This window comes from Emydura macquarii, unplaced genomic scaffold (genome assembly GCF_026122565.2).
Source record: "Emydura macquarii macquarii isolate MOO-44397 ecotype Brisbane River unplaced genomic scaffold, CSIRO-AGI_Emac_v2 contig_1043, whole genome shotgun sequence".
NCBI classification, from domain to species: domain Eukaryota; kingdom Metazoa; phylum Chordata; order Testudines; family Chelidae; genus Emydura; species Emydura macquarii.
This window is the reverse complement of record NW_027131180.1, coordinates 19,116,892-19,133,191: the sequence shown is the minus strand read 5'-3', so window position 1 is coordinate 19,133,191 and position 16,300 is coordinate 19,116,892. Positions and strand designations below refer to the sequence as shown.

The following is a 16,300-nucleotide window of genomic DNA, read 5'->3' as shown; positions in this document are numbered from 1 at the left end:
ATAGAAGAATCGTAGAATATTAGGGTTGGAAGGGACCTCAGGAGGTCATCTAGTCCAACCTCCTGCTCAAAGCAGGACCAACTCCAACGAAATCATCCCAGCCAGGTCTTTGTCAAGCTGCACCTTAAAAACCTCTAAGGATGCAGATTTCACCACCTCCCTAAGTAACCCATTCCAGTGCTTCACCACCCTCCTAGTGAAAGTTCTACATAATATCCTAACCTAGACCTCCCGACTGCAACTTGAGACCATTGCTCTTAGTTCTGTCATCTACTACTACTGAAGATAGCCTAGCTCCATTCTCCTTGGAACCCTCTTTCAGGTAGTTAAAGGCTGCTATCAAATCTCTCCTCATTCTTCTCCTCTGCAGCCTAAACTCAGCCTCGCCGCATAAATCATGTGCTCCTGCCCCCTAATCCTTTTTGTTGCCCTCTGCTGGACTCTCTCCAATTTGTCCACATCCTTCCTGTAAGTAGGGGGCCCAAAACTGGACAAAATACTCCAAATGTGGCCACAACAGTGCCAAGTAGAGTGGAATAATCTCTTCCCCTTGATCTGCTGGCAATGCTCCTACTAATGCAGCCCAATATGCCGTTAGCCTTCTTGGCAATACAGGCACACTGTTGACTCATATCCAGCTTCTTGTCCACTTTGACCCCCAGGTCCTTTTCTGCAGAACTGACTGGCTAAGGCAGTAGTTCCCAGTCTATAGCAGGACAGAAGTCTCCCACACACTAAGTGCAGGATTCTGCACTTGTCCTTGTTGAACCCCCTCCTCCAATTTGTCTAGGTCACTCTGTATCCTATCCTTACCCTCCAGCATATCTACCACTCCCCCCAGTTTAGTGTCATACACAAACTTGCTAAGGGTGCAATCCACCTCATCATCCAGATCATTAATAAAGATGTTGAACAAAACTGGCCCCAGGACTGACCCCTGGGGCACTCCGCTTGTTACTGGCTACCAACTAGACATTGATCACTACTCATTGAGCCCGATGATCTAACCAGCTTTCTATCCATCTTATAGTCCATTCATCCAACCCATACTTCAACTTGCTGATAAGAATACTGTGGGAGACCGTATCAAAAGCTTTGCTAAAGTCCACTGCTTTCCTCACATCCACAGAGCCAGTCATCTCATCATAGAAGGCAATCAGGTTGGTCAGGCATGACTTGCCCTTGATGAATCCATGCTGACTGTTCCTGATCACCTTCCTCTCTTCCAAGTGCCTCAAAATGGATTCCTTGAGGACTTGCTCTATGATTTTTCCCGAGGACTGAGGTGACAACTTTAGTTAATTATGTTATAAAATGTTGATGATAAAAGAACTTCCAGAAGGTTCTGCTTTGATTTCCAAGGACAAGCAAACATCAAGCAAGACAAACAACGTAAATAATTTTAGGAAGAAATCTGATTGTGAATGGAATGTACAGTTATGTTATCAGACAAATAAGTCTAAAGGTAAAGTGGGCCCAATTCTACCTCCTCTTCGACCGACATACACTTTCAAAGAAAAATCTGATTTTAAACACGCAAAGAATTCTAGAAGCATCCTTACTGAAACTGATTTATTTTGTCTTCATTCTTCAAATTTGGAGAACATTTATGCTAGAAAACATTTTACAGAAGATATTGGTTACTACAAACTCATGTTTCCTCTTAAAAGTGAAAACAATGGTTACTAACCTTCTGTAACTGTTCTTCGAAATGTGTTGCTCATGTCCATGCCAAGTAGGTCTGTGTGCGCCACATGCACAGTTTGCCGGAAGGTTTTCCTCTAGTGCAGGGGTGTCAAACTCATTTGCTATGGTGGGCCAGATTTGAATTAAATGTACTTCAAGTGGGCCATACGTACCATAAATCAAAATACTAGGCACTTTTGGAGTGCTGTGTCTCGTGCACACAGCGTTCCACGCACTGCCGCCAGAGTACACAGATCTCGTGGCAGTGTGCGCTGCCGCGACCGCTTGCAGTGTCGTACACTCTGGTGACTGCGCACGCTGCCGCCAGAGAGTACAGCGCTGCGAGAGGTCGCGGCAGTGTGTGCTGCTACTAGGGGCCGAACCAAAAAGGTTGGCGGGCCGGATGTTTGACACCCCTGCTCTAGTGCCCCCTGTAGTCGCGCTTTCATGGGGCCGTATAAAGGTCCCTGCCAACCCTCCGCCTCTTCAGTTCCTTCTTGCCAGCTGACTCCGACAGAGGGGTAGGCAGTGGGTCTCGGAATGGTCATGAGCAACATCTCCAACAGTTACCAACAGCTAGTAACCATTTTTTCTTTGAGTGCTTGCTCGTGCCAATTCCAAATAGGTGACTCCCAAGCTAGACCATAGGAGGAGAGGTCGGAGTTCAAAGCCCTGGAGATTGACGCACTGCTCTGCCGAAAGCGGCATCATCTCTGACACGCCGGGTAACAGTGTAACGAACAGCTAAGGCGTAAATAGATGACCATGTTGCCACTCTACGTATGTCCTGGATCAGGACATGGGCCAGAAATGCTGCAGAGGATGCTTGGGCGCTCTTAAAATGAGCCATTAACATTGGGACAGGAATATTCAGCAAGTCATAAGCCCTGATCCATGAAGTGATCCACGAAGATCCTTCTTTGAGAAGAAAGTGGTCATCTTTTCATTCTATCTGCTACGAAGAGCTGAGTTGTTTTTCTCAATGGTTTAGTCCTTTCAATATAAAAGACCAAGGCATGACTGACATCCAGTGAATGCAATCTATGCTCCCAAATGTTAGTGTGTGGTTTCGGGTAGAAAACTAGGAAAAATATGTCCTGGTTCGCATGGACTGGAAAACCACCTTTGGAAGGAAAGCTGAGTGAGAACAAAGTTGAACCTCATCCTTGAAGAAAGTTATAAAGGGAGGTTCCAATGTGATCACCTTGAGCTCAAATACCCTCCTGGTCAAAGTTATGGCCACCAGAAAGGCCATCTTACAGGAAAGATAGAGGAGCGAGCAAATTGCCAGGGGCTCAAATGGTGGTCCTGTCAGTCTTGACAGTACTAGGCTACAGTCCCATAGGGGAAATGGGTGGTGTGTATGAGGGTACAGAGTGTGCAGACCTTGGGCGCACCCTCAAAAGTTTTGTTTAGGACCAAAGAATTGTCTTGCCTGTCCAGAACCCTGGCTGGAGAAGAGCTAGGGAGGCCTCCTGTTATTTCTGCCCCTTCTTCGGTTAGGGTCCTGCCTAGGCTGGCCTTGGCAGAATCTAGGCATGGGCTGAGGCTTGAAGTGCCCTTAGATTGCACCGTGGCTCTTCTCGAAGCCGGTGGTCTGGGGTCCTGTTCTTAGTCCTGCCTAGGAGGTAGGATGGTGTCGTGCCTCCAATGAGCTCCCTCACCACCACGAAAGTCTCCAGTGTGGAGGGGAGATTCAACTCCTCCTCGTCTCTCTCCCTGGGAAGGGAGTTCAAGAGCCCCGGACTCAAAGGGCCCCTCTGCAGGGCCAGAGTTGACGGCGCAGAGCCCGAGGGTCTGGGATTGGAGTGGCCTGGTGCAGGTTGCACTTTGCTCAAGTCTTTATGCCCAGATGACTTTGCCATGAGTGAACATCCCGTCTGTCTTCTTTTGCTTTTTACGTGGTATCGGGGATTGGAAGTGGTGCCACGCTTCACTATATGCCTAGTTCCTCGGTGCCGGGGAAGCATATCGGTGCAGAGGGTCTCTAGATGTGAAGTCTTTTGTCGGCACCGTATCCCTTACTGACACCAATACGCTACGCACTGATGCCTAGAGTGCTTGGTCTCAGTTCCGCTGGACTTTCATCCATGGGTCGGAGAGCCAACTCCATAAGTAAAAACTTAAGTCTCTGGCTTCTTTCCTTTTGGGTCCTGGGATGGAAACCTCTGCAGATCTTGCAATGAGCCTGTTGATGAGTCTCTCCCAACCACTTGAGGCAGGTTGAGTATGAATCATCTTTGGGCATAGGTTTCTTACACACCTTGCAAATCTTGAAGCCAGGCATGCCCCAGCCCTGGGACAGAGTGGGGGAAAAAGACCCCGGTAAGCTGAGTGCTAACTATGCTTATACTAAGAACATACATAACTAATACTAAGTATTAACTATTTATAAGTACTTAGAGAAATTTCTATGGGGAAGAACTTGCAAAGAGAAGTGATGTTCCAGCAACCATCATGGGCGTTAAGAACTGGAGAGGCGGAGGGTTGGCAAGGCCCTTTATATGGCATCATGAGGGCGTAATGCCAGGAGGCACTAGAGCCAACCCTACAGATACCACTATGGGAAAATCTTCTGGCAAACTGTGCATGTGGCACACACACACCTACTTGGAATCCACGCGAGCAAGCACTTGAAGAACCTTTATTGTTTCTCAAATGCTCAAGTTGATATAAGCTTCTTTTAATTTATTTTTCCAAGTATTTTGTATCCAAATGCACGCCTTCATATAATAAATGCCCGATATCATTGCTGTATGAGTAGCAAAATGTTTTATGTATAAATATAAAACACAGCGGCCATACTGGGTCAGACCAATGATCCATCTAGCTCAGTATCCTGTTTTCTGACAGAGGCCAATGCCAGGTGCTTCAGAGGGAATGAATAGAACAGGGTCCACTAGTGCCTGGCATATCATTGGTGGTACCGATGATGATACTGACAGCCTTCCCTGGGGACGAATCTCAAGCTCTCATGGTACCAGTGCTTCTTTGTCTGCACCCACGAGGTCTTTAGGTATTCCAACTTGTCCTGTCGGTTTGGTATCGCACATGCCCTGTGTACCAAATCTAGATGTCTTCAGTGCTGTTGGTACTGATGATACTGACCAAGCTGGGGATCATTTCCAGCTTGATCAGGATTTTCTAAGGGGACCCATGGACCTTTTCTTAGAGGCTTTGCATGACTGGCTTGCAGGTCTCTCTCAGAGCTCATCTCCCACTGAAGTTAAGAATTCCCGCTGGGACTCCGGAGGTTGGAGGGCTGACTCCATAAGTAGGAACACGAGCCTCAGTTCTCTGTCCTTCCTGGATCTGAGCTTCAGCTGCTGACACAAAACACACTTCTCTGGAACATTTCTCTCTCCCAGGCAGCAAACACATTGTGTGTGATTGTCAGTCACTGGGATAGATTCCTGGCAACTGAGGCACTTCTTTAAACCTGGGGAGCAGGGGTACCCTTGTCCAGGGAGGTCAATGAAATATGAAGTCCTTTTCTTTTCTTTTTTAAAGGCAACAGCCAAAATAAAATGCAAATGAAGCAAAGAAAGAAAAAAGGCTTCCCAAAAGAAGCTAAAATTAGCAATTTTAAGAGAGTTAATGATCCATGAATGGACAACTCTAGTTCTGTCTCTAGCCAGAGGCGGTTGAGAAGGAACTGAGGAGGAATAGCCTGTACATGCAGGTTAGCCTTGTGGCAGGCAGGAAGCAGCACCTGTGCGGGTGGGATGGACTGCTACTAAAATTCTCCGATCAGCAGCACATGAACATAAACACACTTACAGTGGAGCTCCCATAGGAACACTACTCTAAGAACAACCATCGTTCCAAAAATTGTCATGTAGAGTCAACAACTTTTTGAAAACAGAATTTCCTTTCCTATCAAACTAATAAAAGGGAAAAAATTATTTTTATTCAGTTCATTTTCTGAGAACATTAAAACAAACTAAGAATTTTCTGTATCTTTCTTGCCACAAGAAGAACAAAGGCAATAAAAAAAATGTTGCATACTCATTGAACAGATTGCATATTCAGGAGCTCAAACCACAAAGGCACGTAGCCAATGAAAGAATGACAGCAACCAACCTGAATCTAAGCAAGCATGAAATGAGGTGTTTTCTCCTAATTCCACTAAAGGAAGAAGAAAGGTATCAGATTCTGAAGTGAGCACCCACATTCACACCCCTTGTTACTCTGCTTAGACAACACACACTTGAAAACACATCCTGTCCATCTCTACAAGAAAGAGTCAAGACTCAAGAAGAAACCAACCTCAGGAACCAACCCTCCTCAAGACTTCAACCTGGAATGGTGAGAGGAAGTTAACAAAACCATTGCCAAGGGATTAGATTTATAACTCCTGTAATGATTTGTTGGAATACTGAAATGCTGTTGTAACTTAAAAGACTAGTAGTTTCTTTTGTTAACCATCAAGTGGTTAGACCATGCATTCCTGAGAAGAGACAGGGAATAAACATTGGTAAACAGAGAAGAGAGGGATTTTATTGGATTTTAAATTCTTAATATTGCTTAACTGGCCTGTCACAAGACAGCTCCTTAAATGGCTTCTTCTAAGTAACTGATTTAAATACTTTCTTGGGTTTCATAAGATGTTTCTTTCCCAACTATAAACTGGTTGATTATTTATTAATAACCAGCAGGTCCACCTGCCATGAAACAAAATTATTTTGCCTATCTATAAAACATTCTTAGTTATCTAAGGATATATTAAAGAATGGACTCACAATAAGTTTTGGAAACAATATATTTTGGTCTGAATTTACCAAGAGGAAAGCACACCTCACAGGTATTCACTATTAGGGGCGTAATATCTGTCAAAAGCTCTCCACAGACACACATACAGAAGAGATTGTAATGAAAGTAACCAGTTTATCATTTATGTTTTCTTTTCCTTTCTTTAATAATGAAATAGCCCTGGTTAATAACTGGATTATTTTGCTTGGACTTAATCTTTGCTTGATATCTCCTAAGCAATGTAAAAGAACCCCTGTGACTCAATAATGGAAGCCACACTGCTGAGTTGGCAGTAAGAAACAGCAGGAGACGGCCTACCATGTCTTGTTTCTCTAAACTAAATGTTTTAATAATTTTGAAAACAAAATTACTTGGTGTCCAACAATTTACAAGTATCCCTTTCAACACCACACAGTAATTTTTGTCCTCTCCCACCCTTTCAGTTCTGAGATTCATGTTAATGCTTGTTAAGCATTTGGGATTTAGCATATTCTTAGCCAAAGGGCATATTTTTAAGCACCCTCTTGACATACTGAAATACTTTCATCTCTCTCCACATTCCCAACCATCAGACTATACAGTCATACACTGAGTAGAACAGTTTCATGAGTCAGTTAAGTTGAAAAAAATACAAACTATATAACTACATTAAAATTAGTTAATTTGTATATGAAGTTTGTGTTTGTGAGGCTCCCATGAGTTAGTTCTCAAAACCAACTACTTCAAGGGGTAATATCCACAATGGCAGGCTTTTTCCAACAACACAAAATACTGATGGGTCAGAATAATCATTCTGGCACCCTAAGGTTCTGAAATCTCACTTGCATAGACATTACTTCATTTGGCCTGAATTCCTTTGGAGGTTTGTTTGTTTTAAAATAATATATGGGCTTGAAAGCTAGGTGACCCAAATTAAAAGGATAAAAACCCTGTTAATTAACTGGTACTGTATGTTGTACCAAATTCTATTTTGGGGCCACACAGATCTAACACCTCTCTTGATAGAGTACTGAGAATCATAAGGTAACAAAATGCATAATATTTACTTCTAAAGAAAGAACGAGCACTACTCCAAAAGAGAAAAAAAATCAGCAGAAAAGAAAAAGAATGAAAAATATTGTTAAACTAGGATCTCTCTACCACATTTTCTTAAGACAAATATCTCCAACTGGACTCTTCCCCACCTGTCTAAGTACAGTTTTTGAACTTCCCCAGCCTTTCATATTTCTCCCCTCTGTTAATTTCTGTCCTCCTTCTCATCACCATGGCCTGAGAGAAGGATTACTGAGTAAAGATGTCCTCTGCAAGTTTGAAGAAACTGAGGACCCAAGTTAAGTAAATGGAAGTGACATGCTCCATTGCCATGTACAATGCTTCATTTTACCACTTCCTATTCTAAATTCTTATAGTTTATTAACCAAATTATAAAAAATGGCAAATATTTACCACTTTATCCACAAATCTCATAACACTTACAAAAAGGTGAGTATTAGTTCCATTTTACAGATGAAGAAATTAAAGTGCACAGATATTAGGGACCTAATTTTCAGGAGTGTTGGGCATCCACAACTTCCACCAAAGTCAATGGGTACTGCAGATGTTCAGCATCTCTGATTAAACCAGGCCCTGTGTACCATAATTAAATCATGCTTAACACTGTCAAACACACCTAAGTGACTTAGGTACCAAAGTCCATTTTCAGAAGTGAAAGGCTTCTAAATCACTTATCCAAAAATGCCCACATCCCATTTTTCAGAAATTAACCTCAAATCTTCAGAAACTAATTTTACATTACTTGATTGCTTGTCTTAACAAACATGCAGTTTTCATATTCAGTTATTACAAAATAGCTCAAAATAGCTCAATTAATTTTGTTCATAAATAATTTCAAGCAATGTTTATGATCACTGTGATATCACTAGCAGAGAAGACAATTTTTTTCATATTACAGTAATCACTTTACAGGTAACTATAAAATATTAGTAGCTTTGCATTCACATAGTGCTATTCATTTTCACAGTGTTTACAAATAGAACATTTTGCCTTTTTGGTGCATTTTCCAAAAAATGTTTAGATCTTTGTAGGTCATTTAACCTGATGGAAACTTGAAGATAAAGAAGTTTTCCTCCTTCCTACTGCTAAGGTAGACTAACCTGTAAAACCGGTTGATTAGTCTGAGCCGAATAGTGCAAAGATCCGTTGGATAAGCTATCACTGTACAGTACCTTGGATATGTACTGAGATCAACTGGACCAGCAAAAGCTGCTGAAATGTCTGTCAAAAATAGTAATATTTCAGTTAGTTGAGCTAACAAATTCAAAGCCTGTATACATAATCCATATGTGTATGTATATGTTATGTTTGTATGTTACGTATACTATAACCACTGTTGACAAAACAGGTTATGTATAAACACATGAACTTGAATTCAGATTTGACATAAAGGTTGCCTATCAGGTCACACACATAAGTACAGTATTTCATAATAAATCTTTAACAAAGGATCAGCACTATGTCCCAGATATCGATTTATAAGTTTACTGCTATGAAAGCGAGAAAATGACTAATTTTCCGTGTACTCACCAAGATTCAGAAGTTGATCAATGCCACTGATAATCCGTTCACATACTTCATCTCGGGATCTTTTCCCCCATTCTCCCTCTTGGGGTTTGTATAGTAGCTTTTCCATTTCTTCACAAGTTACAGAAACACTAGCTCCTAATTCCTCAGGTTGATCAACTAAAGTTTTATAGTAAATAGGGAAGGTGGGAGAAGAAAGAACACAAACAGAAGAATAAGTGATAATTTAATAAACTACTGCTTAACCAGTTTGACACTGTAAAATCTTGCCTTATGTCATAAGATGGAGAGTTTGATGTTTAGGAACACAAAGTCTTTAATCTTTCTTTGTTGTAGGTGAGTTTTCAGAATGCCACACCATATAATATAAAAATGGCCAATTTTGCTTTTTAATGAAGGAAATTGTATATAGACAGCTGTTAACACTGTTTAGATTTACAGATTGCGTGTTTAAATTTAGCCCTGATATGTACATGTACACTAGCAAAAAAAACGTAAGTATTTTTTATTACATTACAGCTTACACTGTTAGAAGTCCTGGTGCACCTACACCATTTTTCTAGCACAGCAAGGCTAATCGATCGTATAAAGAACTCACAATATGCAGGGTAATACAACGCTTTCCATGTGATGATAGAAAAAATTGCAGTTCCTTTGAATTATGTTGTGCTGTACAACAAAACTTGTTTTAAGTGACTGCTCAAAGGACAAATACCAACTCTGCTCACTGTGCAGCAGAGATTAAAAAAGCTAACTAAATGTTAGTATGCCTAAAGAACAGCATGGAAAATAATTCTCTCTCTCTCTATTTTATATATATCTATCTCAATGGTACATCACTTAAAATACTGTGTCTAGTTCCGATCTCTAAAGGAAACATAGCAGAAGGAGAAATCTATCACCAGGGGTTTTTTGCTAGCAGCATCTCTCATTCACTGATCACTAACAGGTTAATGTCCCTCACCAGTGGAACTAGGAGGTGGCTCAATCTTGCTGCTGAAGGCTCCAGGACTGAGCCCAGCCCTCCAGCTCAGGCATTAGAAGAGTTCTTCCAAAGCTGCAGAAATACTCCAGCAACCAATTATTAGTATCAAGACAAATCTAATATATTAACTAGGGTGGTCAAATGTTTTAAAAAAATTGCAATTAATCGCAAGATTAAAAAATTAGTCGAGATTAATCAGTTTTATTCACACTGTTAAACAATAGAAAACCAATTTATTATAAATATTTTTGGACTTTTCTACATTTTCAAAATATATCGATTTCAGTTACAACAGAATACAAAGTGTACAGTGCCCCCTTTTTATTATTTTAACAAATATTTGCACTGTAAAAAACAAAAGAAACAGTATTTTTCAATTTACCTTATACAAGTACTGTAGTGCAGTCTCTTTATCATGAAAGTGCAACTTACAAATGTAAAATTTTTTTTTTACATAACTGCACTCCAAAACAACGTAAAACTTTAGAGCCTACAAGTCAAAGCATGAAGGGCCATACAAATGTTTAGCATATCTGGCACATAAATACCTTGCAACGCCAGCTACAACAGTGCATATGAACACCTGTTCTCACCTTCAGGTGACATTGTAAAGAAGAAGCATGCAGCATTATTTCCCATAATTATAAAGGAACTTGTCAGTCTTAGCAATTACCTGAACAAGAAGTAAGACTGAGTGGACTTGTATAAGGTGAATTGAAAAATACTATTTCTTTTGTTTATCTTTTTACAGTGCGATTAATCATGATTTTTCTCTTACTCTAGTTAATTTGTTTTGCATTAATTGCATGCATTAACTGTGATTGATAGCCCTAATATTAACCTTTGTGCAATTGTATCATTCTTCCTTTAAAGAAAAAATTAAATGTTATAAATTATATTCTGCTTTTTATCAGACTACCAGGCTAGGATGAAAGAGAAGCAGGTACTAGCAGAAAGTTATTAAATTTCATATTTCGCAGCACAGCTTTTCTCCTCATTCATCACTAATGCAAAATAGTGAGCAGTGAATCACATAAGTGGGGAAAAGCAGAAGTAGAGTTTTAAGTAGAATAATAGGTAGAAATAGAAGCATCCCCACATATAAAGCCACAGCTTTGTAATTTAAAGTATTATTTGGGAACCAACCCAGTAGCACCTTCCTACCAAAGGATGCCCCTCCAAAAGAATGGAAATCTACTTTGCAAATCTTTCTTATATGTGGCTCATACAATTTTCCCCGCACAATTCCTTGTAGAGAAAGCCTTGATCCCGTCTCCATAAATAGTTTCTCAGATATCTAGCACATCATGCAGGATTTTAGCACCTTGCCCACAGCAACTTTCTGAGGTAACGGCAACTAGAAAGGTTTAATTTGTCACTCCAATTAAACTTGACCTCTGATAAGACTCAGATGGGCAGCCTACTTTGATTGCCTAAAAAACACCACTAAGGCTGGTACCTGATTTGCTATGGTGCTTGATCATAAGGTCTCCAATCAACCACTGTGTAGAAATTCTAGTGCAGCTGAGACACTGCTACTTTGTAATTACTATTTGTTTGTGTTACACCAGCAACCAGAGGCCAGGGCCCCTTCATGCTGGGCATTGTACAAACAGGAAAAAAAGGCTGTCCTGGCCCTGAAAAGAATTTACTATTTCCCCTCTCACAGAAACATAATTTTACCAGACCAGTGAGTGAAGTTTCTGGATTGATTTCTGTCTGGATACCAAAATGCATCAATGAGGCTAATGAAGAATTCTTGCTGAACTACACTTCTCTTCCAGTGCCCAGGCTCTTAACTGTATGTGGTTCAAATCCAGATGAAGGATTCCCTGTTTCTAGAGGATTGGTCTTTTCTGCCAGCACAATGGAGATTCCTTGACTTTCCATCAAGTCCAACACTCATGCTTCAATCACAAGCCAATCTCTAACAAGTAGTAAGAGGAAGCTTCCTCTGATACCACTATAATAGACCACTATGGGGTTTCTAGAACCTTTTTCTGATGCAGCTGGTACTAACTACTGTCAGAGAGGATACAGGACTCAATGGAACACTGGTCCAATCCCAGATGGCCAATATTTATATTTTTGTTAGATAGAGCTGGATAAGTGAACTAAAATGCTGGGTACTCTGAGAACTGGAATTTTGCTCCCCAATCTGTGAGGCTTGCTTCCATGGTAAGTATGCAAGGGTAGAGTGGAATTTAAGTTGGCTTTCAGAATGTTTGTATTTACCTGCTGAGAAAGAGACCTTCGGATGTGATTAGAATGGCATCTAATTTTGCACTGCACCAGGTGCATATTTTCATGATCTCATAAGGAATTTCTGGTGGCTCATTTTAAGAAACCCCACTCAGGATAACATCGATGTATTACACCAGCAATCCCAAGCCATTAAAGATAACTGTGTACTGATGACCTGTGCCAAACCAGTCTCGACACCTGGGTGAACAATTCTCAAGACTGGGTCCAAAACGTTCTTGATTTTGAACAACTGGTGCATGTGAATCCTTTCCCACAGCTGGCTAGTCATGAATAGATCTGTTGCCCTGGTCAAGGCACCGATTAGTATCTGTACACATTCATGGACAAAATGGGCAACTTGCAATCTAAGTCATTCTGTGACCACTACCAGTTATCTCTTAAAACTCTGGGTGATATGAACAGGCAACGCATATACAAACTCTGCAGAGTTTGTACATGTTGTCTCACATGGATTACAACTTAGATTCAGACCCATGTTTGTAGGACAGCTCTGATATTGCCTTAGGAGGAGGCATCCCAGCAGCCGATCCTAGTGGTTGAAACCACAATGCTATAAAATGCCCAATCCAGGGGAAGACAGATTATATATTGCTACTTCATGAAAATGTATACAAATTGAAGTTATAAAACAATTGAGAGAAACTGAACCACCAATTTGTTCTGCTGCCAAAGGCAAAAATCTGGTGTCCTGATCTGGAGAAAGATGTTTAGTTCTAGAGCCTCCAGAAAAAAATGGACTCTCTCTGAATACAACAGGTGGAGGAAGTAAACCTATTGGTGATGAGAGAACCTATGAATGAGAGAAGCTGTGCTGCAAAAAGGGTGGGTCATAGACAGGTGACAAATGATTGGAAGCATGGAAAAATTACCATAGGAAGAGCTTTTGAAAACATACAGACTGCTTAGTTTAAGAGGAGTATACAAAATAACGAACAGTATAGAGAAGGCAAATCAAGTGCTCCTATTACAGAACAAACATGTGGAACTCATCACAAGATATCACTGAGGCCAAGAGTTTAAGTAAATTTCAAAAATGGATTACTCAGCAGCCATGTGGCTGACAACACCCACAGCTACACTAGATAGGAATAAAAAATGTCCAGAAGCTTGGAAAGGAAGCCAATTCTTAACTCAGGGGATTCGGAAGAATCTTCCCTTTGGGGTGGCTACTACATGATTGCCCTCTTCATGGTTTCATGAACTTTTCCTCAAGAATCTAATACTGAGCAATGACAGTGACAGGATACTGCATTAGATGGACCACTGATCTGATGGTGACCATTAAAGCTAATTTTCATTCTAGTAGTAACCTTAGATATACCTTAAAGTAGTCATTTATGATCAGGTTTTGCTGAATGTACATAGAGAACATATTTCATTGTATTTGATTATCAGCCGGAGTTGTGTGGTTACAATTAATGCAGGAAACTTAGCACAAGCCAGGAAGTTGAGAATTTTTAAAATATCAACCTTAATTATTTCAACACACTTACAAGAAGCTAGGAATAAAACAGTGCTCTGATGCAGAGCAATTAATCCCTGGAACAATTTACCAAGTGTTGTGGTGGATTCTCCATCACTGATCATTTTAAATCAAGACTGGACATCTTTCTAAAAGATACGCTCTAGGAATTATTTTGGGGAAGTTCTATGGCCTATGTTATGCAGGAGGTCAGACAAGATCACCACCACAATGATCCTTTCTGGCTATCGAATCTATGAATTACAGCAAAAGTTACAAAGACTTATTTGCAGAAAATTGACGCAACAGCCAAAGGATTCTATGCTTCATGATTGATCCTCTTTGTCCCCTTACTTCTGTTTTTAAAATAGAAAATAAATTTTGATTTATAGGAGTACTTAAAAGTTTTGAGAGCTACACACTTCAGCCATTTCTCTTCCCCACAAATGATTTTGAGGACTGGAAAAAAACCACTTATGGAAAAATACACACTCTTGTTTTAGGCTATTCCAATATCCAGATTCAGAGATTTTAAAGTGAAAACAAAATTTCCTCCTTCCACTTTCCTCCTCTCAAAATCAGTTTTAAAGGAAACTATTAGACTCTTAACTTGAACAGAACAACTACTGCTATTATATCAATTTTACCCTTTAAGACCATATGAAAAATGATAGTGTCCTACAGTAATAAAAGAACACTATGCTCAGGTACTATGGTACCAGGGGCCATATAAGATCCTCGATAGAGAAGAAAATATCAAGACTGGCATTACCATTTGCATGAAATAAATGATTTAGGAGATAGACAAGAGGATGAAATGTTTTTAATTTATTTTCACATACCGTTATCAGGAATTGGTTCCATGTCCCATGGGCTAAGCTTTTCAATTTCACCATTGTCCCATCTGTTTAAACAACAAGCAAATTAACAAAAAAGTTCAACTATATTCAAGTGTAAGTGTTTCCCTCCAAACAAATTTAAGGGATTTTTCTTTTGCAGCTGATTTTAAGCATAAGGAATTTGCAGTACAAACGTATATGAAGGAGGAAGCAAACCAAGCCTCCCAGAGTCAAAGCTACTACAAACATAGTTTGGCTTAAAAGTTTTAAATTACAATAGTGCTCCTAGTCCACTGACCTCCCACAATATCAATGGGAATACAAAGAAAATGGAAAACATGTCCAAGTTACAGACCAAGAACAAGTTAAACAAAGAGTAAGCCAAAAGCACCCACCAGTCTGAAGCTTATGTCAAAAAGTTTCACAAGGTATTTAAAGTAAATAGAAGTGAGCACCCATGAAATATTGGAATGTTTGAAGGAAAATTTGCAACAGCTTTGCTGAATAGTTAAAATTCTGAATCAGCAAAGCCAACAGCAATCAGTTTCGCTATTCTTAAAACATTTACACAACACCATAAATTCACACAGCACTTTACAAACAGATCAGATATACACTACTCCAAAGAGTTTAGTCAGTAAGACAAGACAAACAAGATCAAGGTACTAGTGCACAAGGACAGTGCAGGTATTCGTGGCAAGGAAAAGGGATTACTTTAAGAAATGGAATTAGAGGGTTTTGGAAGAAGGTAGACCAAGAAATGTACTCCACCAAACACCCCCAAAGACTGTTGTGGTCATGGGGAACAGTATGCTAATAAGCATAAAGGGAAAAGGAGAAATAATATGATAGAACTGGAGGCAAACAAGGAGAAAGAGGAAGCAATATAGTCTGGTTCACATCTAATAGTATATTCACTTTGACATTTAACTGAGAGATTTATTTAAATTCCTGACTATTGTATAGATATTTTTATGTTTTGATTAACAGTAAAATAGCTAACAATGTTGATAAATTACCATTGTTAGGTGTTATAACCAACATCCCATTTAGCTGAACAGGGCAATTTACACTTCTCAGAATTATTCTGAGCTGTCTGCAGACTCAGGCAGACATAATCAGTTTGTACTCCATTTGCTGTTTTAAGATTTTCTTTGCATCCTCAGGAACTATAGGCTTCTTAGGGCTTGCCAACTTAGTTTTTGTACCAATTTAAATATATTGCTTTAGAAACCCCTAGTATGGATGCAATTATTCAAATATGTAAGTACATTTATCAGTATAAGCTCCTTATATATCAGGGTTATAATGTTTTAACATTTGGTTTTTAAACCAATACAGTTAAATTGGTACAAAAACTGTTTAGACCAGCCCTTAGTAAAAGCATTGTCTATTTACACAACTTTCACTTGTTTTACATCTATGTGACTAATATGGAACTAACCTGATATTTATGAATACTGTATACTTGTCTGATTATTGCAATGGTGTTTACTTTGATATATTTTTTAAACTCAGCACTGTCTGGATACAGGCATGAAGGAAAAGAATGGCTCAAGACAGTCACCTATCACAGAACACTTATGAGTTAAGGGACAATGCCAGACTGTCTTTTTCCAGCCTACAAAAGGGATTTAACCAAGAATGACTGAATCCCCGCAATCACAGAGGAACAAAACACAGCAGTTGTTAAAAGCAATAATCTCAGGGGGAGGAAAGAATTAAGGGGGA

General features: G+C 39.8%; 1 protein-coding gene across 1 annotated transcript in view; it reads right to left on the bottom strand.

Moving 5' to 3' along the window:
- LOC137151039 (bromodomain and WD repeat-containing protein 1-like) overlaps window positions 1-16,300 on the bottom strand; it is a 106,413-nt gene that overhangs the window by 37,460 nt on the left and 52,653 nt on the right. Inside the window, exons 26-28 of the mRNA XM_067545236.1 lie at window positions 14,573-14,634; window positions 9,022-9,177; window positions 8,592-8,712 (exon numbers count right to left, since the gene is read on the bottom strand). Of these exons, the coding sequence (XP_067401337.1) occupies window positions 8,592-8,712; window positions 9,022-9,177; window positions 14,573-14,634 (339 nt within the window). The remainder of the gene's footprint in view (window positions 1-8,591; window positions 8,713-9,021; window positions 9,178-14,572; window positions 14,635-16,300) is intronic.